The sequence below is a fragment of the Maylandia zebra genome, linkage group LG9 (genome assembly GCF_041146795.1).
Source record: "Maylandia zebra isolate NMK-2024a linkage group LG9, Mzebra_GT3a, whole genome shotgun sequence".
Lineage (NCBI taxonomy): Eukaryota > Metazoa > Chordata > Actinopteri > Cichliformes > Cichlidae > Maylandia > Maylandia zebra.
In genome coordinates this window covers 20910028-20937870 of record NC_135175.1, presented here as the reverse complement: position 1 = coordinate 20937870, position 27843 = coordinate 20910028, and the positions used below count along the sequence as shown (strand labels likewise).

Sequence of the window (27843 nt, the reverse complement as noted above, 5' to 3'; positions counted from 1 at the left end):
AAGAACAGTTGGCTGAGTGTAAAATAGGAGGAAAACAGTGATTTAAATTTTAGCTGCAGGGTCCTTATTCAGCATTACAATTCTGAGCTCTGGCGTCCCCTAGCGCTGAACAAAGGTCAGCAAAGAATATAAATCAGACGGCTATCCATTAAAACAGCGCGACGCCGGTATTGAGATCATGATAAGGCTTCAGTGGTGGAAGAAGCAGACAGATCCTACATGAGAATAGCCTGTAGCGATAGAGCTGCAGGAAAATTTTACGTAAGCTAAAAGACCTGCACTGAAAATGATGGCGTTTTCAGACAAATTCCGGGGATCACATTTCCTGAACGAGGCTCTTTAAGTCTGAATGGCTAAAACTAATTGTGTAAACCTACCTACAATCTTTGTTTTCTTAGACCCGATAATGACGATAATGATACAATAAATAGTTTTGTGGATATTTTGTTGACTCTATTTACATATTTTTACATGCTTTACCTAACAGGTATGTGCCACCCTGCCTGGACCTCTTGCCCCTCATTTGCCCCCATTTAAAGATTTCTAGTTCCGCCACTTTAAAAAAGGAAACATTAAAAAAATGTACTTCATTACTGTCATTTAGTAAAATCTACTTTTAAGTAGAACACAGCTTTTCTCCTAGTGGCATCATATACTGCATCACATTGTACGAAAATCTTCATTTAAAATTTGTGATTGCCATTAATTCTGCAGGATCCTGAAATACTCACATACCTGCAATCATGTTTCTCTGCCTCCAAATGTTCATTCTCCTGGTATGCAGGGGGAAATGTTCTTACTGCAACTCCACTACTCCACCTACATGCCAATTTAACCCGCAGGGAATTAGGAAGGCTGATCACTATGATGCTGTATAAACATGGTTGGCAGGACACCTAATTCCTACACAGATTTACTACTGCACAAAATCACATGGGCAAAAACTGCCTCAGTCCAAAAAAAGAAAAAAAAGTTTTATTAGTGAGCACCACACTCTCACTGGAAATAAGATACACAAGACTTATTTTTCTTTCAAGGCAGGCTAGTGGGCTGGGGGTGTAATTCTGGCCAGCAGCCCGAGGACATAACGTTTAGCATTATCAGCCTGTCAGCCAATCAAAAATTAGTTCAGCATCTTCCTGAGAAAGAGTTTTCATCTACCTTAATGGGCCTTGAGTTAATGGGGAGGGAGTTTTCACACAAGATCCTGGGAATGCAACTCTCAGTCTCTTTAATGAGGTTGGCCACCTCCTCATTACAGGGTAGGCTATTCCTCCTAAAGCTGCACAGGTTACTTCTAGCAGTTTTCAGTCCAATTCTTTTTTTAAAGCAACACATAAGCCCTGAAATGAATCTTCCTTCTGGTAAAACTAAAGCATTTTTAAAACAAAACCAGCCAAATAAAAAGAAAAAAAGCTTTCCTCCAACTGTGGGCTTCAGTTCAAAAGTATTCTACAACCCTTTCCCATCCAGTCTCTCTGCATGCATATTTCCTCCTTTCTATCCCCTTTAAAGAGAAGGGCCCCAAACCCACCAATCAATTACTTCTGGGACTCAACAGCAAATAGCTGGACTAGAGTGGATCTCCACTCCCACGCTGGTGCGGCCTAACCTGACATTTAGTAGGAGATCACACAATTACCTAAATTAAACAACAATTCAGCCGAGGTAAGGAAAATTAGGATGTATCACCAGGCAAGCAGGGAATGTTGAAGATCACGTCCTCACACTGATACACCAGTTTCAAAGAAACACATGCAAAATCTGGGTCTGTTAACAGTGACAGCAACTTTCCATTAGAGAGGAGGAGACTCAGCACATTCTGGAGCCAGGGGTTGTTATTGAAACAGGCTTAAGATCAAATGCTGCTTATCTGCACAACCAAAGTGGCTCAAATTGCCTCACCTATACAAAGGAGGTCATGTCACATGGGAGCTCATGCTTACTCCATACATCTAAGAGAGGCTTTACAGATGGAATACAGCACCTCTAACTAGAAACACAGGAAAAGAGCAGACTCATTTAGGTGTGCACAGACGTTTATTTATTTATTTGTTTGTTTTAGATACAATGTTATAGCAGAGAAAGTATTATACAGTCAGGCGTACATTTCATTTGTGAGTAAAGGAGAGACTGGTTTCATGATAAGCAGACTTTCCGTGGGTGGAAATATTTTGAGCATGAGGATAAAAATCTGTGGTCACATAGCTTCTCTCTCTCTCTCTTTTTTTCATTCACTTTAAACTTTCAATGCTCATTGCCAGGAGCAAGAAGAAAACAACATCACTGTTATGGCAACGAAGAAGTTGGGGGCTTCCCTGCACTGACAATTTGCTCAGAGCAGGTCTGGCTTGTACAGGATAACAACGTGGCCACCATGAAACCAAAAAAAGCATAATACAGCAGCCATGGGTGTAAGAGCCATTTATTGTTTTTGTTTTGTGTTGTTGCACATTTGGACACTGGGGGCAGTGACATTTGCGGTTACTGCATTTATACAGGAAGAGTTGATCTTACAATGAGTAATGGTTGAACAGCTTAATGCTACAGATCAAATGAGGAGGCAGGGGAAGCATTGCCTTGGAGGCCTCAAAACATTTACACTGAGTTTTTCAAGTAGCACTCAGAACCTGTCTCGACCCCCTCTTTGACTTAATAACTGCAACCAAACTCCACCAGCATGTGTAGAAATCTCTTCACAAAGCTGTCAGAGTAGCTGTAAATGTCTTGATGCATGCTCAATCATCCAGGTAAGTAAATCTCCAAAACTTGATTCTGTTTATCTGAACGTAGCTTTTTGTGGGAGAAACGTTTCGTCCATGGAAGAAGTGGAAAAAGAGGGCTTTGCTATCCTACCCTGGAACACCACCAATCCATTGGTTCAGATATGTGGATGAAACCTGGGTGAAAATCAAATCTCAGGGGTCACATTAACTCGGTGGACCGACACATCAAATTCACAAGGGAGGATATAATAAGTGGCAGGTTAGCCTTCTTAGACTGTGAGATTTCCATGACTAATGGGGGACATCTAAAAGCTGATGTGTACCGTAAACCTACGCATACGGATCAGTATTTAAGGTTGACTCTCATCATCCATGGAGCACAAACTGGGCGTCATCAGGACGCTACAAAACAGAGCGAACATGATCCCTACACACACAGCGGCCAGGGAGGCAGAAGAACAGCACATCAAAAAGGCCCTGAGTAAATGTGGTTATCCCAGGTGGACTTTTGTCAAAGCTGGAAAGGCACCTAAAGAAAGCTCCAGCTGATCCAGGAGAGAAGGACAACCGCTGCCCAAGCGAAAACCTGTAGAGATCCCGTATGTGTCAGGAGTATCGGAGCAGTTGAGACGCATTTTTTCTGTGGCTTTTAAACCCCAAAACACGCTGCGCCAAAAATTGGTCCACCCCAAGGATCGGGTCCCCCGACACAAACAGAGTAACATAGTGTACGCTGTTAAGTACCAGGAGGATTGCCAGGATTTATACATCGGGGAAACCAAACAACCTGTGGCAAAGCGGATGGCACAACACAGAAGAGCTACTTCGTCAGGCCAGGACTCTGCAGTCTATTTACACCTACAGGCTGTTAGATTATAATATTATTTTATGCCATGTTATACCCCTAACTAAAGATTGTGAATTATTATGTAGTTTTAGTTTGCATTATTCTCCTGAATTAGAAGAAGCTGATAACTATTGCATTAGTTAAACTGATTTGCATTACATTAGACTGCTGATTTATTGTGGATGAATGATATTGTTTTATGATGCATTATACTGCTGAGTTATAAGAAAATACTGTTTGCAGAAAGTCATCGCCTTATTTGTCTGATTAGAAGAGAACAGAATATACTGGAGTTTTCTGCCCAATCTCAGCAGGAGCAGATAAACAGGGAGCCAAGGTCGTAGCTTAGGCGCTGTGTGAGAGAAAGCATGTGAATGTTTAGGCTTTTTATGATAAGGTGGAGGCACCAGAGGCTATAAGAGTTTGAGCAATGCTCCACCATTTTGAGATCTGAGGCTGTCTGCATACAGTGTCCATCTCCCACGCGTGTGACTATTAAAATCATCGTTTGACTTAACCCGGCCGGACCAGTGTTGTTATTGTGGTTTTTCTCTTGTCTCCATCCCCAATATTTTGAACCATAACAAGGCCAGTGGACACTCTTAAGGATGAGGATGTACACATCCTGGACAGGGAGGAACGCTGGTTTGAGCGCGGAGTCAAGGAAGCCATTTACGTGAAAAGGGAAAGACCATCTCTGAATTGAGGAGGGGGCCTAAGGGTACATCTTTCGCCATCTTACAATGCTGGGATTGCAGCCATTCCCCAACTCTCTGTGAATGGTACTCATGGCCATTGATCAGTGGGCTTTGATCAGTGGTTGTTGATCAATGGTCATGAGAATTTGCATAATTAAGACTAAGGAACTGACCTCCCAGCCCATTGTTCCTTCAGTGGGCTGGTTTCAATCATTATGCAAATGTGCTGTTTATAAGATTTGGGGAAACCTGCAGTCAGCTGAGACTGAAGAAGTCACTTGGATGAGTGACGAAACGTTTCTCCCACAAAACGCTACGTCCAGATGAACAGAATCAACTTTTGAAGAGTAGCTGTAAATACACAGAAATGAGTGCAGTTCTGATACACGAGAGGAATTTTGTGGGTTGACAGGGTGTGCCTGTAACTTTTCCTGACTGGAGCTTATTGAGCACAAGAATGACATACAAGATGCGGTTTCTACAGCCCAAGTATACTTATATGATGGTGCATGAGTACTACACAAGGCTGCATGGTGGTGCAGTGATTAGCACTATCAAGTCATCACAAGACAGTTCAGGGTATAAATCTCTTGATATGTTACGACATGTCTTTTTGGAATTTAAATGCTCTCCTTGTAAATTTCTGAGTTTCTTGGCATCTTTCACATTTAGACCTTCTTTATTTTGTACAGTTTGCTTAAGCTGTAGTATATAGTTAAACTGTGGTAGATAATGAAAAGTGTTAGGTTAAATATGATTTATCCAGTTCCAGCAATAAGTATAAAATGCTCACTATATTTGATTTAAAGATAAAGACACTCGATTTTACTCTAAATGATTGTGAGAAGACTATCAAGTAACATGCTGTATGGATAAAATGATATATGGGTGGTAACTGTATCTGATGGTTACAGAAGATCCTTCTCAGATATTGAAATGTCTGACTACACAGACATCGTTCAGAAATGTCCACAGAGGTCAGTGGATCATGGCAGTCGCTGAAATTCTGGTGGTTATATCTTTATAACCAAGCTGAAAAAAAGAAAGAGAGTGAGACTGAGTGATAATGGTTATTCATCCAGTTGTGGAGGTGAACAGGCCGACCCTCTGCCCTCAGTCTACAAGCTGGTCAAACAGTGATGATGAGCTATGCTCTTTATTTTGTTCATAAAAAGATGTTTATAAAAAGACCAAATATATACTTTATTTTTGATGAGGTACATGAGCTCTTTATTGACTACAGCCAAGCCAGAAGCAGAAGCAAACTGCCTACTTTCAGCACCATCATGTTGTTATAAGTAGGTACACCATCTATAATATAGAAATACAAGGACAATAATAAGAATTGATTAATTAATAATTGACATTTTATTAAAAAGTAATGCAAATAAAAAGTTCTTTGTACCTTTAGAGAATACTGGGTAATGGGTTTTGCAGAACCAGAACCAAACATACTGTCAGCAGGAAGGAGTTCTCCTCAGGTGGATTACCTAAAAAACAAAACAAAACAATGTGAGCATGACAACGTTTAGAATTTTTTTTTTTTCATCAAATATTTTCAGTAAATATATTCATGAGACTTGTTATTACCAATAGAGGGCTGAGGTGTAGGTGGGATGATCATGTAATAGGTTTTGCACCAGGAGCCAACTGAGTTTGTCAGACAAAACCTGAATTGGTCTCCTTTTAACACGTCTTTGCTCACTAAGCTCTTGATCGTCTTGTTGCAGGAAACATCAGAATCTATTTGAAATGCATTTGGGACCTCATCCCAGGATGAGTCAATTTCACTGCAGCTGTGAAACAAAGTAAAAGGAGTTTAAATAATCAGAGCTAAAATGCTCTCTGAGCTGAACGGCTGTGCAGGTAATCATACCTGTCATTGGACTCAGAGCAAAACATCCAGGTATAGTTTGCTGGCACAGGACTGACAGTCTCAAGGTTGAGGGTACGATCATCCTTATTAAACAAGAAGTTGAACTTTGGTTCATCTGGAACAAAAATCAGATGATCTCAAACAATCTCACATTTTAAATATAAAATTAAATTTAAGTAATAATACAACTGTAACAAAGGTTACATTAACCCACCTACAACACACACTGATATGATCTTTGTTTCCTTTTGTCCTCCAGCCTCCAGGTGTAACTTATAATCTCCTGATATGAGTGGATCACAAAGCTTCACAGTCCTGAGAAACAGTTCATTACAGTCCTCATATCACATGATTACACTGATCATGAAAAACGTGAATGAATGGATAATTTTACACTTCTACATGATGACAGTTTGCGTCATTGAAGTACCTGTGCTGTGTTACCCATGTCTCCCTGACACATTTAGTCCTGTTTTTGTCAGGAGTCTCCCAGGAACAGTACTGGAGAACAGGATGGTAGGAAACAGTGGCCTGCAAGCAGGTGCTGGATGCCTCCTGAGCTGATATGATCTTGGTCTCATCCAGCTGTGCAGAGAGGAAACCTTCATCTGAGGAAACACAAGAATAAACCAGATTTATTCAGTGGGAACAGTTTCAAATAATAATGACATGAAATGAAGTCTACTGACCTGAGACATTAACATGAACAGACTTTGAGTTTTTATCTGCACTCGTGCAGGTGTATGTGCCGCTGTGCTCCTCTCTCACTGATCTGATGGACAGGTAGGCCATCTGAACACCGAAATGTGAGTCATTTTTAATGCACATCTGGAAGAAAAACCCCATAATAATGATCATTTGCAGGATGATTATCAGTGAAGTACTTTGTGTCTCAGACTGAGGAATATTAAAGAGGTCGGTCAGTTTTCAGACAAACATAACAAGAAAGTTTAAGGAAACTCTCCCTGATTACAGGACATTACTGTACCTCCTCCTCCTTCTCTGGTTTACGTGACAGTGTCCTGGCATTGAGCTGTTTTCCTCCTTTCTCCCACACAGGTGATCTCAGACTGTATCCCTTTACTCTGCAGCGAAGCAGCAGAGACTGACCTTCGCTCAGGGTGACAGTAGAAACCTCATCTTTGTTCATTACACTGCTCTGTAAGTCTGAAACACACATCAGTGCCTCAAGTAAGAAACATATACCATGGTCAACATTTGCGATTTGCTTCTCTGAGATTAGTTAGTGAATCTCTGGGTAAACATTGTTTTTTCACTTTCACTATATGTATTTGAAGAAAGAACTTATGGATAAATTCATTATGGATGTATTAAATTTGTTATGAATTAATTTAAATCCAGTTACCGTAGTCATACAGTTGGGAGCACTCTTGTCCTTCAGCATTGGTTGCACAGCACATCATTCCTCTATTATAATATTCAGTGCTTGATATTGTGCGCTCTGTCTTTCTGTCGCTTCCCTTTAAACTCTGTTGTCCATCCTTGTTACTGGTCAAACAGAGAGAAAAAAAAACATTTTGATATTTGATATTTTTCAGAAAGCTGTGTCTATGAAAAACATTATTACCAAAGCTTGTCTGATACCTATCTAAAATCAAAATAAAGCATCTCTCTAAATGATTCAGTCTAAAATCAGACATTAAGAAGTGCTGCTATTCTGAAGTTTGCATACAAATGTAAAGGACAACATCTTACCCAGACCATTTGATTGTGGGTTTGGGGAAACCCTCAGAGACGCACTTAAAAAGGGGAGAAGTATCAGACACGTCAACACCATCAAGCATCAGCTGTGGTTTTGTTGGACGTTCTAAACAACATCAAAGAAAACAGTTAAATTAATTGTATTATCACTCATCGATCATCAAACAGAGTTTGTTTGAGTATTGTAGAAGAAATAAGGTGAGAAGCTGTTACTCACTCATTACATGAAGAATCACAGTCGTGGAGAACATGGTGACATTGTTGGATTTACAGGTCAGAGTGTACTCCCCTGAATCTGTCTCAGAAAGCTGTGATGTGACCATGGACTGACTCCCATTTCTGCTGAGGTTAAAGGAAACATCTCAGTTTAAATACATAGAAATATAAAGCACCCAAACAGAAACACAGACGGTCACTTACGCTGTCATTACTCGGTCTTCTCCTCTGATCCAGTGGCAGACAAGAGATCCAGAGAGGCCCTCCAGGGAGATGATGAGTTTCATACCCACTGCTAACACTTTGGTGATGGGACCAGATGGATTCTGATAATCAGCTGGTGTCAAACATGCTGCCTGAAAAACAAGAGCCGACATTTAATCCTCCTTCATTTAGCAGCAGTAAAATCATCACCACTGGCAAGATCTGAATTAGATTTTCCCGAAAACACATAAAAAAAGTTGATCTCCTGATTAAATGTTTCCTTTAAAAAACAAAACAAACGAAGCTTATATTTTGTACCTGAACAAAACTTGTACTAAAACCTCTTCAAAATGTATTAGAATGACACAAAGTGATTACAGGAAATTACAGAAAGAGCAGCTAGCACTATTTCCCTCTCTGTTGCTGTGTGCTTTTTGCTGCCCTGTACACCATAACACACACACTGCCATTTGCGAAGGTAAGCTGGAGCTACACAAACATTAAAGAGTCGATGCACAGCATGAAAATGGGTGTTCACTTCTGTCTTATCTAGACTATAGGTGTCTTGTTTACCCAGATATGTATATGTGCAATTAATGCATATTTCAGACTGGTCAAGAGGGGTTTATTAAAGAATAATAGTTCATTTTATGTCATCTCAGAACTATTCCCTGCTTTAAGACTTCATTGTCAGTATCACTTTCAGTTATTTGATCAGAGTTTAGTTAAAACAGCTCTTACCTCATGACTGGGTACACAGACTGGAGTCTTTACATCATCAGAGCAGAGCACTCCGACAGCACACAGCAGCAGAACAGCTGGAGACATAGAAAACTGAATCTTTAGTTTAAATATTACTGAAAATCAAAACAAATGTATATACACCAGTGGGAAAAAACAAAACCAAAAAAAAAGGAACATAAATGCATCATTAAGAAGAAATGATTGCTTTTCTAAGTCAGACTGTATTTATGAACTACAACTGTGTCATAAACAAAATGCTTCATAACTCAAAATTTAGCTCTGGCCAACTACACAAACCTTGATTGCAAGTCTGTGATTACCTTCGATTGTTGTTGTGCAGGAATGAATAACTCTCACTCACCTGCAATCATGTTTCTCTGCCTCCAAGTGTTCTTTCTCGTATTCTGAAAGGAAACTTTGTTGCTGCAACAGCGCTACCTATATGAGAATTTCATCCCAAGGAAATGAAAAGGGCTAGTCTCTATGATGGTGGAAAAACAAGACAAGAAGCGAGGATATTGCGCACCAGACGGGCAGGATTTGAGAGGGGTCCTCGCACACTCACAGAGCACCAGCAATATTCACGAACAAGACAAAACAGTTAATAATATCCTAATAATATCAAAGGAAAAACAAACACAAGTAATTAATCACAGCTGGATCATAACGGGACGCTTTCTCCATACATCCGATAGATAAACTAGCTTCACAGACGGAATACAGCATCTCTAACTAGAAACACAGGAAAAGAGCAAAGATGAGTACAAACAAGGTTGAAACGTTGAAAGTATCTGCTCACCCAAAGCTGCCTAATCTGGAGAAGTCTGCCTCACTGCCCCTCCTACATGGAAATGGTACAGTTTCGCTCTCTGTTATTTGTTTTTCTCAATCTTTTTGTAGAAATCGACGAGTGGCTTCACATGTAAACGACATCATGTTTCACACATTTTGATGCGAAGTACTTTGACTTGAATAAAAGTCACTTCTTACCTTCTCATAAAAGTTAGATTGCTTTTCCCTTGGGACCAAAATAAAATAGACACATATGTAACGGAGCCGGTGTTCCAGATCTACTGGCGTTTAGATCAACTGGCGTTGGTCGAACAGATGTGTGGCATTCTTGCGTTTCAGGAGCTACTACCGACAAACCAGCAAAAAACCGCCAAATGTGTCATCTGTGACACTTGTGAGGTTGTCTCAAACACACTCCGTCAGTCTTGATGCTGTTGAACAACAAAATGTTTAAAATGTGGCGAGTTTACCTGGTGATATCCTCATGCGCAACGCGATCGCGAAAACAGCAAACAAGTAATACCACGCCGATGTTGTTCACAGGACAGCAAGAGTAAACGATCGGGAGACCCTAGTCGTCGTTATCGTTCCCCTCGCACGGTTTATTTCTCCGGTTTCAGCGTTTTTGCTTCACAACTAAAGCGAGCAGTTTACTTTGTGCACTAACATGGAGTCGAGTCAACCAGCGCCACCTCTGGCCAAGTGCCACAGCCTACAGCCAGATCAACCTGTGACACACATCTGCAGCACGTTTGATTTCGTTTCATGCACAACACATTTGTACCTTTCAATTGTGTCTGTTTGTGCGTCATGCAAATAAACCTTTGAAATGAATGAAATGACACTAATATTTCACTAGTGTTGTAACATCACATGTCGTTAGTGTAGTCTGTCTGTGTCTTTACTCTGCGAACAAACATTTTAGAGTTGGTTGTTATATACAGTCTGTATAAGTGTGGTTAAACTAATAAACATTTGTAAGGAGATGGCAGTTACTGTGAATGTACAGCAGGCGATTAGTAATAAACAGTCAGACAATGACTCTGACAATCTCATTCAATCTTGCAGATTGAATGCACCTTCTGTGGAAAGTGGTACCACACAGTGTGTGTGGACTTCCCCTGTGCAGAAGGCGACTACAAATGTTGCGCATGCTAAATAAACAGAAAAAGTGATCCCTGTTGTCTTTGCTTACTGATTGTTTTCAGTGTTGACAATCCACATTGCTGGCATTGCATCTTTCAACATGTTTGTGGGTAGATTTGGATGTACCAGGGGTAAGTGCAGCCACTCAGCCTCTACTCAATGTGATCATAGCAGCAGGTGCAGATGTGTCACAAGTTAATCTAGTAGTAGGCTATGGTAGTAGTGGACTGAGCTCCATTTGAAACTGCTCCAGCTGCTGTGTGATAGTGGATCTGCTACAAATTGAAGATCATATGGAAGTTTTGGAAATTAACCCTTGTATTATGTTGAAAAACAAAAAAGTGACATTGATTTTGTTGCGGGTCATTTAGATCCGTACTGTGTAAATCCACTCAGAATTATCCAAAAACTGCAATAAAACAATAGCAACTTTATTTCCCATCAGATTAACATGTAGAACACAGACATACAACAGTGACTTTCCATAACTATTTTAGGAACAATTTGGTTTTTCGTTCTTACAAACACATTTCTGTTGAACTTGCCCAGCGTTCTCAGTTTTTCAATGCTCAACATTTTCGATTTTGTCCACATGATGGACAGAATGTAACTGTGTGCTTTCTGCAGATGTACTTCTTGCATTTCTCACAAAAAGTGCTTGTTTTCAAACAGGAATCTTCCTAACTAAGATTTAAAACAGATTTCTACGTCTCCTCCAGTCTCACAAACAGATGACAAACCAAGCGACACACCCGAGTCACTGACTTTCTTAAATCCACTCACTCTCACTGGCTGTTTATTACTAATCACTGTGTAACTGCTGTGAATTCAAAGTAACTGCCATCTCCTTACAAATCTTCATTGGATTAACCACACTTATACAGACTGTATATAACTACCAACTCTCCAGCCATGTTGATGGATTGCCTATATTGGCTGGAAATATTAATTTCCAGAGAAAGGACACAGACAAACGATGCTTACAGGATGTGATGTGACAACACTAATGAAATATTGATGTGTCATATTTGTCCAAGGCGTATTTCATTGTTATGGAAAAAGAATATCAAAATCATGATGACCAATTGGAGTGGTGATTTCTATGACTTTGTGTATATAATTTGGAATTTTGTACAAATGTAGGCCAATAAGGAATATATGATATCATTAGGGTTAGGGACAAACAGACACAATTGAAAGGTACAAATGTGTTGTGCATGAAACGAAATCAAACGTGCTGCAGATGTGTGTCACAGGTTGATCTGGCTGTAGGCTGTGGCACTTGGCCAGAGGTGGCGCTGGTTGACTCGACTCCATGTTAGTGCACAAAGTAAACTGCTCGCTTTAGTTGTGAAGCAAAAACCTTGAATTCGGAGAAATAAACCGTGCAAGGGGAACGATAACGACGACAAGAGTCTCCCGATCGTTTACTCTTGCTGTCCTGTGAACAACATCGGCGTGGTATTACTTGTTTGCTGTTTTCGCGATCGCGTTGCGCATGAGGATATCACCAGGTAAACTCGCCACATTTTAAACATTTTGTTGTTCAACAGCATCAAGACTGACGGAGTGTGTTTGAGACAACCTCACAAGTGTCACAGGTGACACATTTGGCGTTCTTTTGCTGGTTTGTCGGTAGTAGCTCCTGAAACGCAAGAATGCCACACATCTGTTCGACCAACGCCAGTTGATCTAAACGCCAGTAGATCTGGAACACCGGAAGGCTGGTTTTACTTCCACAGTGGTTTTGTGCGAAGGAAGGAAACCTTCCTCCAGTGAGCAGTGGAGCCGCCAAGGGAAAGCCCACGATTTAAAACTGTATGATTAAAAATATAATTTATTATATTTAAATAGTTAAAAATGCAAAATGAATTAAAACAACCTTGGCCAAGGGGTAGCACAATAAAAGTCAATAAAACAATATTAAAAAGTCCAGTGGCCTGCGCCACGACCTAAAAGTCCCAGGGAGCTAAGAAATCCAGCAAGTGGTATAACCAAAGGAACCAGCGGAGTCCTCGCCTCCCTCTCGCACTCACGTCCTGATATGCTGAAGAAGGAGAGGAAGCGGCAGTCACTATTCTTTCCAGACAGGTTTACTTCATAAAAAAGGGATAAGTCAGAGACTTACCCCGGGTGGGCAGAGCTCTCAACTCCGCCCGCCGCTTCTTTAAAACTGGAAATCGGCACAGCCGTCTCGTAGCCTCCGCTGGTGCTGTCTCCGCTCTCCCCGCTGGTACTGTCGCTCTCTGCGCTGGTACTGTCGCTCTCTGCGCGCTGGTGCCTCTGCGCGCTGGTCCTCCTGCTGGTGCTCTCCGCGCTGGTGCCTGCATTAGCCAACTCTAGCCGCCTTAGAAGGGAAAACCCGGCGGCGTCTCGCCGCCCTATCAATGTTTCTGTTCCGGTTTCCCGAATGGGCAGAGCTCTCAACTCTGCCACCGCTTTCCTGTGGCAAACCAACCGGCACCAGCCCGTCTGGGCTTGTGGCCGCCGCCACCGCCTGATACCGTTCACTCTCCCAGTCCTCACTCCACCATCAGTCTCTTCTCTCTCGTCTCCCATCACTCTTATTGGCCTCCGGGACCTCACAGGTGTGTCGGGTTCATAATCAAGGAGGGGCGGAGACTTTCCAGGACAAGTCACCGATGAATACCATAAAACAGGCAATAAAACCCATAAGAATACAACACTATACAATATTAAAGAAAGTAAAACACAACCAAACATGCACAATAAAAATATCTTAGGTTACTTGTCCCTCTCCACCCCGTGACACATACACATGATTAACACAAATATATGATTACAAGCTTTTCTTTTAATGAATAAAACATATTGTACTTCAGGTATAATGCTTATATATATATATATATATATATATATATGTATATATATATATATATATATATATATATATATATATATATATATATATATATAGGGTCCAGTAACCATCACAGTGGCAGATATCCAAGAAAGGGTCTCCAGTATGAAGAGTTGGACAGCACCAGGGCCCGACATGGTTCACGCCTACTGGCTGAAGAAGCTGACTGCACTCCACAAGCGTCTGGCAGCACAAATGAACCAGCTGCTAGTTAACGAGAGACACCCGGAATGGCTAACTGAAGGCCGGACGGTCCTGATCCCCAAGGACCCCAAGAAGGGACCGGTCCCCTCCAACTACCGACCAATAACCTGCCTCAGTACTACATGGAAGCTCCTGTCAGGCATCATATCGGCTAAGATGAACAGGCACATGGGTCAATACATGAGCGGGACACAGAAAGGAATTGGCAAGAATACCAGAGGCGCAAAACACCAGCTACTGGTAGACAGAACAGTCAGCCGAGACTGCAAGACCAGACTGACCAACCTGTGCACTGCCTGGATTGATTACAAGAAGGCCTATGACTCAATGCCCCACAGCTGGATACTGGAATGCCTAGAATTGTACAAGATCAATGGGACCCTAAGAGCCTTCATCAGGAACTCAATGGGGATGTGGCGTACAACACTAGAGGCCAACTCCAAGCCCATAGCACAAGTCACCATCAAGTGCGGGATCTACCAAGGAGATGCTCTGTCTCCACTGCTGTTCTGCATAGGCCTGAACCCCCTCAGTGAGATCATTAACAAGACTGGCTACGGATACAGACTACAGAACGAAGCAGTTGTCAGCCACCTCCTGTACATGGATGACATCAAGCTGTATGCCAAGAGTGAACGAGACATCGATTCACTGATCCACACTACCAGGCTATACAGCAATGACATTGGAATGTCGTTCGGACTGGAGAAGTGTAGCCGGATGGTAACAAAGAGAGGGAAGGTAGTCAGAACTGAGGGGATTGAACTACCAGAAGGCAACATTGCAGACATAGAGGACAGTTACAAGTACTTGGGGATCCCGCAGGCGAATGGGAACCATGAAGAGGCCGCTAGAAAAGCTGCAACCACCAAGTACCTGCAGAGGGTCAGGCAAGTCCTGAGGAGTCAGCTGAATGGTAAGAACAAGATCCGGGCCATCAACACGTACGCCCTGCCCGTGATCAGGTACCCTGCTGGGGTAATAGGCTGGCCAAAGGAGGAGATAGAAGCTACTGACATAAAGACAAGAATGGTAAATGGCCTGCATTTGTATAGCGCTTTTCTAGTCCATAGGACCCCAAAGCGCTTTACACTACATTCAGTCATTCACCCATTCACACACACATTCACACACTGGCGATAGCAAGCTACATTGTAGCCACAGCTGCCCTGGGGCGCACTGACAGAGGCGAGGCTGCCGGACACAGGCGCCACCGGGCCCTCTGACCACCACCAGTAGGCAAACACGGGGTTAGTATCTTGCCCAAGGACATTTGGCATGCAGCCAGGATGCAGCCTGGGATCGAACCACCGACCTTCTGATTAGTGGCTGACCTGCTCTGCCACCTGAGCTACAGCCACCCCAAGAAAGCTCCTTACCATGCATGGAGGGTTTCACCCCAAGTCCAGCACCCTGAGGCTGTACGCTAAGTGGAAGGAAGGGGGCCGGGGACTGGTGAGTGTCAGCACCACAGTCCAGGATGAGACAACGAACATCCAAGAATACATTGGGAAGATGGCCCCAACTGACCGAGTGCTCAGTGAATACCTCAGGCAGCAGAAACCCAAGAAAGAGGAGGGAGACGAGGAACCATCATGGAAGGACAGGCCCCTGCACGGTATGTACCACCGGCAGATAGAGGAGGTGGCTGATATCCAGAAATCCTACCAGTGGCTGGACAAAGCTGGACTGAAAGACAGCACAGAGGCACTAATCATGGCAGCACAAGAACAAGCTCTGAGCACAAGATCCATAGAGGCTGGGGTCTATCACACCAGGCAAGACCCCAGGTGCAGGCTGTGTAAAGATGCCCCAGAGACAATCCAGCACATAACAGCAGGGTGCAAGATGCTAGCAGGCAAGGCATACATGGAACGCCATAACCAAGTGGCCGGCATAGTGTACAGGAACATCTGTGCCGAGTATAATCTAGAAGTCCCGAGGTCAAAATGGGAGACGTCCCCAAGGGTGGTGGAGAATGACCGAGCTAAGATCCTGTGGGACTTCCAGATACAGACGGACAAAATGGTGGTGGCTAACCAACCGGACATAGTGGTGGTAGACAAACAGAAGAAGACGGCCGTAGTGATCGATGTAGCGGTTCCGAATGACAGCAATATCAGGAAGAAGGAACACGAGAAGCTGGAGAAATACCAAGGGCTCAGAGAAGAGCTCGAGAGGATGTGGAGGGTGAAGGTAACAGTGGTCCCCGTGGTAATCGGAGCACTAGGTGCGGTGACTCCCAAGCTAGGCGAGTGGCTCCAGCAGATCCCGGGAATAACATCGGAGATCTCTGTCCAGAAGAGTGCAGTCCTGGGAACAGCTAAGATACTGCGCAGGACCCTCAAGCTCCCAGGCCTCTGGTAGAGGACCCGAGCTTGAAGGATAAACCGCCCGCAGGGGCGTGCTGGGTGTTTTTATATATAAAAACACCCAGCACACCCCTGCGGGCGGTTTATCCTTCAAGCTCGGGTCCTCTACCAGGTCCAGTGAATCCTTAGACTCTGGCCTTCTACTTACTCCTCCAGCTACTCTGGAAAAAATATTCAAGTAAAACCTCAAATCCTCATCCCAATAAAATATCTCTCACCTGTTTTTCTCTAGCAGAAGACCGTTCTCGTTCGGTGAACACACACTCACCCGAGACTCTTGTAGCTCCAGACTCTCCCCCGTTGATCTGAAATTCTGTAAAATAAACCTTTTAAAAACTGAACACAGTCTTCTGAAAACATGACCATTGTTGGATATGACAGCTTTATCCTGAGTGCGAAACACTTTATAACTGTGTTTTAAAAAGTGCTACACAAATACATTACTGTGACAGAGATACCAAACTCTTATGAAACAAACAAAAACCATGAAAGATTCAATTAATCTCCCTCGAAGGCTGATACTGAGGTTTATATTGCAAAGACAAATGACTTGGTGCCCTCTTCTATTTGTGTTTGTTAAAAAAGCTGAATATATTTACCTTCTTTTTGATGAAGAATATGAGCACTGTGATGACTACTACCAGAACGAGAAAGAGAGTTATATTGCCTGCTTTCAGCAGGAATATGATATCCTGAGGTTGTTTACCTACAAACGACAATGTGAGCATGACAGCTTTAAATGAATTTCATCAAATATTTTCTGATGCAAATACTCTTTATTACCTATAGAGTACTGGACTGTAGGTGGGATGATTATGTGGTAACTTTGGCACCAGGAGCCAACTGAGTTTGTCAGACAAAACTTTAAATGATGTCCATCCCCGAGCTCTCGTCTCACTGAGCTCTTGATCGGCTTGTTGCAGGAAACATCAGAGTCTGCTTTAAATGCATTTGGGACCTCATCCCAGGATGAGTCTGTTTCACAGCTGCAGTGAAACAAAATAAAAGGAGTTTAAATAATCAGAGCTAAAATGCTCTCTGAGCTGAACGGCTGTGCAGGTAATCATACCTGTGATTGAACTCAGAGCAAAACATCCAGGTATAGTTTGCTGGCACAGGACTGACAGTCTCAAGGTTGAGGGTACCATCATCCTTATTAAACAAGAAGTTGAACTTTGGTTCATCTGGAACAAAAATCAGATGATCTCAAACAATCTCACATTTTAAATATAAATGATAATTAAATTTAAGTAATAATAAAACTGTAACAAAGGTTACATTAACCCACCTACAACACACACTGATATGGTCTTTGTTTCCTTTTGTCCTCCAGCCTCCAGGTGTAATTTATAATCTCCTGATATGAGTGGATCACAAAGCTTCACAGTCCTGAGAAACAGTTCATTACAGTCCTCATATCACATGATTACACTGATCATGAAAAACGTGAATGAATGGATAATTTTACACTTCTACATGATGACAGTTTGCGTCATTGAAGTACCTGTGCTGTGTTACCCATGTCTCCCTGACACATTTAGTCCTGTTTTTGTCAGGAGTCTCCCAGGAACAGTACTGGAGAACAGGATGGTAGAAAACAGTGGCCTGCAAGCAGGTGCTGGATGCCTCCTGAGCTGATATGATCTTGGTCTCATCCAGCTGTGCAAAGAGGAAACCTTCATCTGAGGAAACACAAGAATAAACCAGATTTATTCAGTGGGAACAGTTTCAAATAATAATGACATGAAATGAAGTCTACTGACCTGAGACATGAACATGAACAGACTTTGAGTTTTTATCTGCACTCGTGCAGGTGTATGTGCCGTTGTGCTCCTCTCTCACTGATCTGATGGACAGGTAGGCCATCTGAACATCGAAATATGAGTCATTTTTAATGCACATCTGGAAGAAAAACCCCATAATAATGATCATTTGCAGGATGATTATCAGTGAAGTACTTTTTGTCTCAGACTGAGGAATATTAAAAAGGTCGGTCAGTTTTCAGACAAACATAACAAGAAAGTTTAAGGAAACTCTCCCTGATTACAGGACATTACTGTACCTCCTCCTTCTTCTCTGGTGTACATGAAAATGTCCTGGCATTGAGCTGTTTTCCTCCTTTCTCCCACACAGGTGATCTCAGACTGTATCCTGTAACTCTGCAGCGAAGCAGCAGAGACTGACCTTCGCTCAGGGTGACATTAGATACCTCATCTTTGTTCATTACACTGCTCTGTAAGTCTGAAACACACATCAGGGCCTCAAGTAAGAAATATTTGCTTTTCGGAGATTAGTTAGTGAATCTCTGGATCTTCTTGAAGTGAAGTTATTTGAACCAAATTTTACTCAAATTAACTCCTGTAACAATATATGGACACGTTCTTTGTGGAGTTATTTAACATCTTATTAATTAATTTCTAACCAGTTACCATAGTCATACAGTTGGGAGCACTCTTGTCCTTCAGTATTGGTTGCACAGCACATCATTCCTGTATTATAATATTCAGTGCTTGATACTTTGCTCTCTTTCCTTCCGTCACGTCCCTTAAACATCTTTGCCTCATCACTATTCTTGTTTCTGTTCAAACAGAGAAAAATCACATTATTAGTGGTGGGAAACTGTCATAGTCCCTCAGTCTTGACCACTTTCTTTCTTCTTGCACACTCACTCTCTCTTCTTAACTATCTGTATGTGTGTGGTGGTGGGAGTTGGGTTTGGGGGTGGTGGTGTTTTTTTTTGCAGGTGTGGTACTCGTCTCGTGTTGCTGCCCTCTGTGCGAAAAATCACATACATGTTCCTGATATCCTCATTTGTAGCCGTACGTAAGATAGTGGCAGACTCTTTTGCTGGATAGTTGAACTACAAACAGTGAAGCCTGGCTCCTTTGCTTATGTGAATGTTCCACTTTTCCATGAGAAACCCCCCTCCCCCAACTTACCTGCTGTTTTCTTGTGCTGTCTGATACCCTATCCTAACCACAGATCCCAACAAAGTGTCCCTCTAAATGATCCAGTCTAAAATGAGACAGAAGAAGTGTTGCTATTCTAAAGTTTGCATACAAATGTAAAAGACAACATCTTACCCAGACCAGGTAATTGTGGGATTTGGGAAACCCACAGAGACACACTTAAAACGGGGAGAAGTATCAGACACGTCAACACCATCAAGCATCAGCTGTGGTTTTGTTGGACGTTCTAAACAACATCAAAGAAAACAGTTAAATTAATTGTATTGTCACTCATTGATCATCAAACAGAGTTTGTTTGAGTATTGTAGAAGAAATAAGGTGAGAAGCTGTTACTCACTCATTACATGAAGAATCACAGTCGTGGAGAACATGGTGACATTGTTGGATTCACAGGTCAGAGTGTACTCCCCTGAATCTGTCTCAGAAAGCTGTGATGTGACCATGGACTGACTCCCATTTCTGCTGAGGTTAAAGGAAACATCTCAGTTTAAATACATAGAAATATAAAGCACCCAAACAGAAACACAGACGGTCACTTACGCTGTCATTACTCGGTCTTCTCCTCTGATCCAGTGGCAGACAAGAGATTCAGAGAGGCCCTCCAGGGAGATGATGAGTTTCTCACTGTTAGAGATTCTTTTATCAAGCACTCAGATGTAATGAAATAACACTCAGACACTTCAGCAGTTTAACGTGCACGGGTGAAACCTCAACAGAGATTCACACCCGTGGAGCAGCTCGCTGCCTTTATTTATACACAGCAGGAAGCATACAAAAAAGGAAATATCATGCTTATCTTGTCAAGCAAGCAGGTGTGATTTCTCAAGAACTTTGTATCCTCCACAAGGTCGTTTCTTACTCTTGGGTGGCGGTTTCCTGCTGCTGACATTTAATAAGAAGGCAAACAGTTTCCGTTATAGAGTAGAGAGCCAGCAGTTAAAATATGCAGCTGTTTGAGTACAAGACAGAAATATAAACACTCTTAGCTGATTATTATATGAATAATAAAACCTTTAAAAACAAAAATCCTCTGACACTTACCCACAGCCAAAACTTTACTGATGGGACCAGATGGATTCAGATAATCAGCTGGTAGCAAACATGCTGCCTGAAAAACAAGAGCCAACATTTAATTCCTCTTTATTAGGAAACTGTAAAATAATCACTGATTACTAGATCAATCCCATACTATAGCAATGTGAGTTATGACTGTTCAACAGGGGCTTATCAAAGAATTCAGTGTTTATTTAAAACAGCTCTTACCTCATGACTGGATACACAGACTGGAGTCTTCACATCATCAGAGCAGAGCAGCCCAACAGCACACAGCAGCAGAACAGCTGGAGAGATAGAAAACTGAATCTTTAGTTTAAACAATTATTCAAACTATTATTAAAAAGAAAAAAAAAGGTCAGGGAAAAAGAGGAAACTCAACATAAATGTGTCCTTAAGAAAAGAAGTCTTTTCACTGAGCTCTGGTGGTGCACAGACTTGGGAGCCAGGAGAGCGAAACTGGCTTGAGAAAGAATGCTCCTTATCTGCACAAAGTGATCCACACACAAGCAGAATAACAGGACTCAACTTACCTTTAGCTATAAAAGTGAGGTCATGTTAAGAAAGTACTGGTAATGTAACTTACTCCATACATCGAATAGGTAAACTGCCTTCACAGGTGAAATACAGCACCTCCAACTAGAAACACAGGAAAAGACCACAGATGAATGCAAACAGGGTTGAAATATTGGCCTTACCTGATCACACAAAACTGTCTGCCGGGCGATGGGGAATTATCCCAGGGTGCCTCTCTGTCCCTCCTAAATGGAACTGTTTTGCTTCCTGTTGGAATCCTCAATCAGGAAGATCTTTCTGAGGTAACATAGGAAGATGCATAGATGCTGCCAATAGGCTTCCTGACTGAAATCTTGTAATTCAAGCAATATCCCAGCACTGAGCACATAGTGTGCTGGACTTCAACTGAATTGCTCATGAAAAGGTTTTTTTGTCTACACTTATCTAGTTGTACAGACTTTTTTTTTTTTGGAGATAAATGTTACAGGAGAGATAACATGATACACTTTGGCCCAGATTTTATTTGTGAGGATGATTATCAATGAAGTACTTTGTGTCTCAGACTGAGGAATATTAAAGAGGTCGGTCAGTTTTCTGACAAACATAACAAGAAAGTTTAAGGAAACTCTCCCTGATTACAGGACATTACTGTACCGCCTCCTCCTTCTCTGGTTTACATGATAATGTCCTGACATGGAGGTGTTTTCCTCCTTTCTCCCACACAGGTGATCTCAGACTGAATCCTGTAACTCTGCAGCGAAGCAGCAGAGACTGACCTTCGCTCAGGGTGACATTAGATACCTCATCTTTGGTCATTACACTGCTGTGTAAGTCTGAAACACACATCAGGGCCTCAAGTCAGAAAGATATACCGTGGTCAACATTTGTGATTTGCTTCTCTGAGATTAGTTAGTGAATCTCAGTTTTGTTACTTTCACTTCAAGTATTTGAACCAAATTTTACTCAAATTAACTCCTGTAATAATTTATGGATGTATTAAATTTGTTATTAGTTCATTTAAATCCAGTTACCGTAGTCATACAGTTGGGAGCACTCTCGTCCTTCAGCATTGGTTGCACAGCACATCATTCCTCTATTATAATATTCAGTGCTTGATATTGTGTTCTCTGTCCTTCCGTCACTACCCTTAAAACTCCATTGTCCATCCTTGTTATTGTTCAAACAGAGAAAAAAACCCATTGTTAGTCGTGTAAAACGATATTTTTAGAGCGCTGTGTCTCTGACATATATTATTATCAAACCTTGTCTAATACCCATATTTTTCAGGTTGGTGTGTCTATGAAAAACATTATTACCAAAGCTTGTGAAAGTATCCCTCTAAATGATTTAATCTGAAGTCAGACATTAAGAAGTGCTGCTATTCTAAAGCATCTTACCCAGACCATTTGATTCTGGGATTTGGGAAACCCTCAGAGATGCACTTAAAAAGCGGGGAAGTATCTGACACGTCAACATCATCGAGCATCAGCTGTGGTTTTGTTGGACGTTCTAAACAACATCAAAGAAAACAATTAAATTCATTTTATTATCACTCATTTATGATCAAACAGAGTTTGTTTGAGTATTGTAGAAGAAAGAAGATGAGAAGCTGTTACTCACTCATTACATGAAGAATCACAGTTGTGGAAATGGTGGCATTGTTAGATTCACAGGTCAGAGTGTACTCCCCTGAATCTGTCTCAGAAAGCTGTGATGTGACCATGGACTGACTCCCATTTCTGGTGAGGTTAAAGGAAACATCTCAGTTTAATTACATACACTGTAAGAAGTCATCTATAGAATCTACCCAATAAATCTGAGGTAACAATTTGCATTGACTTTTTTGGGGTAGATTTAGTTCAATATATTGTGTATAAAATAACTTCAATAAAAAGCTATGAAATACTTAATTAAATTGGGTAAAATTTACCCCATATTTATGTATACATTCAACAGCTACTTACTCATTGAAATTAGGTAAAATTATCTCTTGTTTGCTAGTTGGTAATACCTGATAATTAGTAGTAAAATTTAATTATTATCAGTTGATAAACATTACCTATTCATATAAGGTAAAATGTACCCCCCAAAAAAGATATTCAAATGGTTCCTCATCTCAATGTTTTTATTCCATAAAAATACAGAATAAAGTGCAACACAACGGCTAATGCAGACAACACTTTCAAAGGCCACTCAGTCCATTTTAAAAGCCAAAAGCACATACAGAAACTCTACAAGGTTGTTTATGTGCATGTACATTATCAAACATATATATGGATAGATAGAACAGAACACTAACACCAACATTCAATAGTTTCTGTGCTTGCTGTCAGAAGAAAAATACAGCTCCATCAAGCTATGTCCTCTGGGAACAAGAGGGGAAAGGTGTATGCATTGCATAAGCTTATTTTTGAGGCCGTGGACCTTGTTCAGTAGTTTCGCCCCGTCAAGTTCCAAAAACAGTTTTTGAAAAGTGTCAAATGTGTTCTTCAGCTCCTTCGGATATTCGAGGTTGAGGGCATATATCAGTCCCATCAGCAGTACACATGCCTTTGTTCGGCTTCCACATCCCTCCATCACTTGGTTTCCCAAGTCACACAATGGACACATCTGATGGATCCTCCTCAGCCATGATGTGGATCACGATCACCTTCATCATATTGTCTGTGTAATCCTCACATTCCTACGTGTTAAAAAGAAAGAAACAAAAAGCATGCACACGTTTTATTTTATTTAAGATGCTTTTTCAATATATTTCAGTTGATCTAAAGAGGGGAGCGGACAGAAGATGAATGGAGAAGGGGAGAACAGGGGATAGGAAAGGACAGGAGAGAAGAACATTAGGATCCCTTGAGTTAATAAGTAAACTGTTATCAATATGACAAACCTGGCAGTCATGAAAAAGATCTTCTTGTCTTTCCCCGAGGTAGCTAATGAGGCAGCAGATAAGGAGATCCCTTTTCTTCTCAATGCTCTGTGTCTGTAGGGAGATACAACTTAGTGAAAAGACTAAGTCGAGTGCTTTACTTACATTAAGACTGAATTACTTAAAAACAAAAACATGGCTGATGCCTCTCTCCAGCTTTCAACAGGTGAGAGGCTGGGTACACCCTGGACAGTCAATCACAAGGAAACATAGAGACAGACAGGATAAACAACCATGCACGCACACACTCAAACCTAAGGACAATTTGGAGAAACCAATTATCCTAACAGCCATGCTTTCTGACTGTGGGAGGAAGCCGGAGTACCTGGGGGGAACGCACACATGCACAGGGAGAACATGCAAACTCCATGCATAAAGACCCTGGGCCGGGATTTGAACCCAGGACCTTCTTGCTACCCACTGCAGCCCTCCATAATTACATATTTGTGAAAAAAGTCAAATAACATAGGTCATTCAAAGTGTCCAGCAGAGGTCTCATCTTGGAACCAGCAGCTCCTCCTTTGGCAGGCATAAGCTGCAAAAGACCTGGTGTGTACTCATCAAGTTTCAGCATGAATGTCTCCACCAAAGAAACTGTGGTGATGCGTCTGAACTCTTCGATGAGCTAAGAAGTAAGGGGACAAAAAAAATGACATTTCAATTTGTTGACATTTGTTTGACATTTGTTTTTTGGTGGATAGGAATAGTTATCACACATACTCACCTGAGCCTCAGTGAATAATGCTGGCCACCTTTCTTTTAACTCACCCACAGAGGGGCAGAGGCTGACCACTCCAAGTCTTCGGCTAGAGAACGTTTTATTCATTTTATCTGCAATTATCTTTGCGTTGTTTTTCTTTGTTATTTCATAAATTAATTCAAGCCTCTCTTTCTCCAGTGTCTCTTGGGTTTCTCCAGTAGGATGCGGTGGGAGATAATTAACCTCTGCTTTTTTTTTGGCTTTTTTACATTCTTTGATGGCACTGCATCAGCTGGATGCTTCCTTTTTAAGGCATTAATTTCAATTTCCGGGTAAGAAAATTTTCGAGATCTTAGCTTGGCACGGTAATTGTGCATCTTGTTTTTTCTGCGCTGCTGCCAGCCATATAAGCCGGCAAATGATCCTGGCTAAGACACGGAAACTTTGAAACCAAGGCTTCAGCCACTGAGAGGATCTGCTGATTGGTTGGGTAAGCAGTGTACGAAAAAATTACTTTTGCAAGGTCTTGCATTGTTGCTGATTTAACACTGGCATCCATGAAAGGTCTTCCAGTGTTGCGATATGAGTTGTTTGCCTCAGCGAGGATTAGTTGTATGTCTCGGGAAAACTCCGGTACTTGAAATGGCACTGGCCACGCAGCAGGGCGACATGAATCAGGGAGAATGATGGTGTCACTGGAACTTGACGATGCGCAGTCAGACACCTGTGAGGGTGCATCATGATTGGCAGGGCAGGTGTCCGTTTCAGTAGTACTTGCAGGATGGGTGCTCACTGAAGTCGAAGAGTTCAATGCAGACGATGATCCTGATTCACATACTGGTTGTAAGTCAAGGGTGATTACTGGCTCTTTAAGGATCACGTTAACAGTGGCCTTGTCATACAAGTCAGCAGTTGAGATGACACTGAAAAACTGATTGTCAAAGTCTTTGTCTTGTATAGCAGTCCAAATTCACCATGTATCCCCATCCACTGTATTAGGAATTCCTGTTGGAAGTGTCAACTTTTGAATGCTGTGTTCTTCTAAAACGACTCTTAACTGAACTGCCATTGTTGTTTGGTTTGTGTTTCCTCAGCTTTGAGCAGTGGGTCCAAAACTTTTGCATAGCCAAACTGGTTGACATCATTTGCCTTGCATAAAATGGTTAAGTAAATGGAAGTCAGTGTAGATCTCAATGTGGCAGGTATGTCTGCAAACACCCAATACACAGCTGTGACTTTATGCTTCTTGCGGGATGTTCCCAGAGGGTTGCATATCTCAAAGTCATCTATTTAAAGGATGAGTGGGAGTTTAAGTTCGTCTTCACATAAAAAGCTGTTTTCTCTTAGTAAAGATCCATCATTAAATGATTTGTATTCTGAAGAGACATCAGATGGCCTTTTGTTTTGTAATATTGTGTTTTGAATGTCTCTGTTGTCCACAAGTTGAGATAATAATGGGAGGATTGGTATATACTGAAAAGTTTTATTATCTGTACTATCAAGTATGTCCTCAACAGGTTCAGTCAATGAGAGATGCTCCTTTCTAAATTGCTCTCTCCTGAACTGACTGCTTAAAGGCCCTTCCACTCTTAAAGCAGCACAGACAGGGCTTAGCCGGCAAAGGTCTTTGACCAGTTCTGAAATCACTGAGTCTTCCAATCTACAGCCATGTTTTCTCAAAGTGCTCAGAATTATTTCTTTAATGACGGGACCAGATGCAGATGCTGTAAGGAAATGAAGTTCCTCTACTAGTTCGTCAATGCATGAATTGGAGACACTGAAAATGCTCTCCATTTTCAGGAGTAGCCCCACTTTCTTAGTAATAATTTTGTTTAAGTCCTCGTCCTCCTCAAGGACTGAGCCACATTCATTGTCATCGTCAACAATGTCACATTCTTCATCCGGGTTCTTTTGGTATTGATGAAGAACATTAGTCTTGAAATCTTCCAAGGAATGTGGGTTGTGTTTTCTACTCTTGTGGCTGTGGAATGTTGTGTATTTGTTAACCTTATAATCACAATCCTCAAAAACACATGGCACAGTTTCAAACTTTTTTAGATGGCCACAAGATGTTCAAAAAACTGCCTCTCACTGTCAAAAGAGCATGAATTACAGACAATGCACGTGAATGAAAGGATGTTGCCTGGCTGGGATGACTGTGAATGATGCCTTGACAAATGTGTCCTTAATGCACCCCATGTCTTGACAGTGCAAGGGCAATCTGCATGAAGGCAGGGTATGGAGTGGACTCGACCAAAATGCCCATGTATTAGCCTGACGTGTTTCAGCAGGTCTAATCTTTTTGTGGTTGTGAAGTTGCACAACTTGCATTTCCAGTTCATTTTCCCATAACTGAGGATTTTGGTTAAGATTAACCACATTTTTAAGGTCAATGTGATTTATTTCATTTAGAAACTTGCATACCTATAAAGGATACACCGGGTGTGGGGATGTGGGTGGGTGCGTCAGCCCTAGAACTGGTAACAGAGTCGTTTATCAGTGAGTCTCTGCTTGTAAAGGACACACGTGAGGATCTGAAAAAGAGGGCAAATAGTGAGTGTCCACATACACAGATTCTTCATGCAACAAAAATAAGAAAATACATTACACAAAAGAAATTTTCAGATATGTACCTGGTTACAAGTTATTTATCTAACCTCAAAATTTCTCTGAGTCTCTTTAATGAAGGTAGAAATTAAACATAAGGTGAATATTGTTCTTCAGTTTTTCTTTGCTCCTCTTATCTGAGAAGTCTGTCTGTCTGTTATACTTAACATGTCTCACACTCATACAGTAAGACAAATGGTGGTTGTCTAGTAAGGAAGTTGGGGGAAGCAGACAACTCCACAGGAAGAGTCTTTTGTGTCTTCGAGGACTCTGGGAGGTAGCAAGGGAGTGTGAACCTTAAGGTGTGAAACAGCTGTGTACTGCCTTTTGTTCCTGGAGAAGGTATTTAACTGAGAGCCATGCTAGGCTCAGGGAGACTCTGCTGACCGTCTGTCCCGCGGTCATGCGGAATGTTAGCTACCGCTCACCGCTCGTCTGCAGGCTTTATTTAAATGGAAAACTTCCACAACAGGCAAAAAAAAAGCTTTTTGCTAAAAAAAAAGATTTAGAGCAGAAGTTTTTTGCACTGCATTTTAAAATGAAAACATATTGCATTTATTTACAATTAAAGACACAGAGCAGAAAGTGTGTTACTGTTTTACATCCACAGACACACAAGAAAAGAAGCAGGCAACATGAGGTCA

The 27843-nt window shown here is 41.6% G+C and overlaps 2 protein-coding genes across 11 annotated transcripts; both read right to left on the bottom strand.

Annotated features, from left to right (window-relative positions):
* Positions 1–2021: 2021 nt before the first annotated feature.
* LOC101480071 (receptor-type tyrosine-protein kinase FLT3) lies at positions 2022–10531 on the bottom strand. 9 transcript variants are annotated; one of them, XM_076888152.1, is made up of 17 exons: positions 10349–10531; positions 10024–10256; positions 9560–9874; positions 9395–9471; positions 9031–9107; positions 8290–8441; positions 8087–8211; positions 7864–7975; positions 7514–7656; positions 7136–7314; positions 6837–6975; positions 6578–6755; positions 6362–6462; positions 6148–6262; positions 5862–6067; positions 5677–5761; positions 2022–5582 (listed from the first exon to the last, which is right to left on the bottom strand). In XM_076888152.1, the coding sequence occupies exons 4-16, from the start codon at positions 9402–9404 to the stop codon at positions 5679–5681; spliced, it is 1620 nt and encodes a 539-aa protein (XP_076744267.1). In that variant the 5' UTR covers positions 9405–9471; positions 9560–9874; positions 10024–10256; positions 10349–10531; the 3' UTR covers positions 2022–5582; positions 5677–5678. The 9 variants fall into 9 exon arrangements, with proteins under 9 accessions (XP_076744267.1, XP_024654675.2, XP_024654677.2 ...); XM_024798907.2 differs by having other exon boundaries at positions 9395–9645; positions 9833–9874; XM_024798909.2 differs by having other exon boundaries at positions 9395–9514; positions 9833–9874.
* A 353-nt stretch (positions 10532–10884) lies between these two features.
* On the bottom strand, positions 10885–21285 carry LOC112430575 (receptor-type tyrosine-protein kinase FLT3-like). 2 transcript variants are annotated; one of them, XM_076888148.1, is made up of 16 exons: positions 21149–21285; positions 20661–20737; positions 20439–20505; positions 19938–20279; positions 19735–19859; positions 19512–19623; positions 18858–19006; positions 18491–18669; positions 18192–18294; positions 17933–18110; positions 17717–17817; positions 17498–17612; positions 17212–17414; positions 17028–17134; positions 16697–16741; positions 10885–13593 (listed from the first exon to the last, which is right to left on the bottom strand). In XM_076888148.1, the coding sequence occupies exons 4-16, from the start codon at positions 19943–19945 to the stop codon at positions 13096–13098; spliced, it is 1923 nt and encodes a 640-aa protein (XP_076744263.1). In that variant the 5' UTR covers positions 19946–20279; positions 20439–20505; positions 20661–20737; positions 21149–21285; the 3' UTR covers positions 10885–13095. The 2 variants fall into 2 exon arrangements, with proteins under 2 accessions (XP_076744263.1, XP_076744264.1); XM_076888149.1 differs by having other exon boundaries at positions 13420–13593; positions 16647–16741; positions 18192–18330.
* Between the last annotated feature and the right edge of the window lie 6558 nt (positions 21286–27843).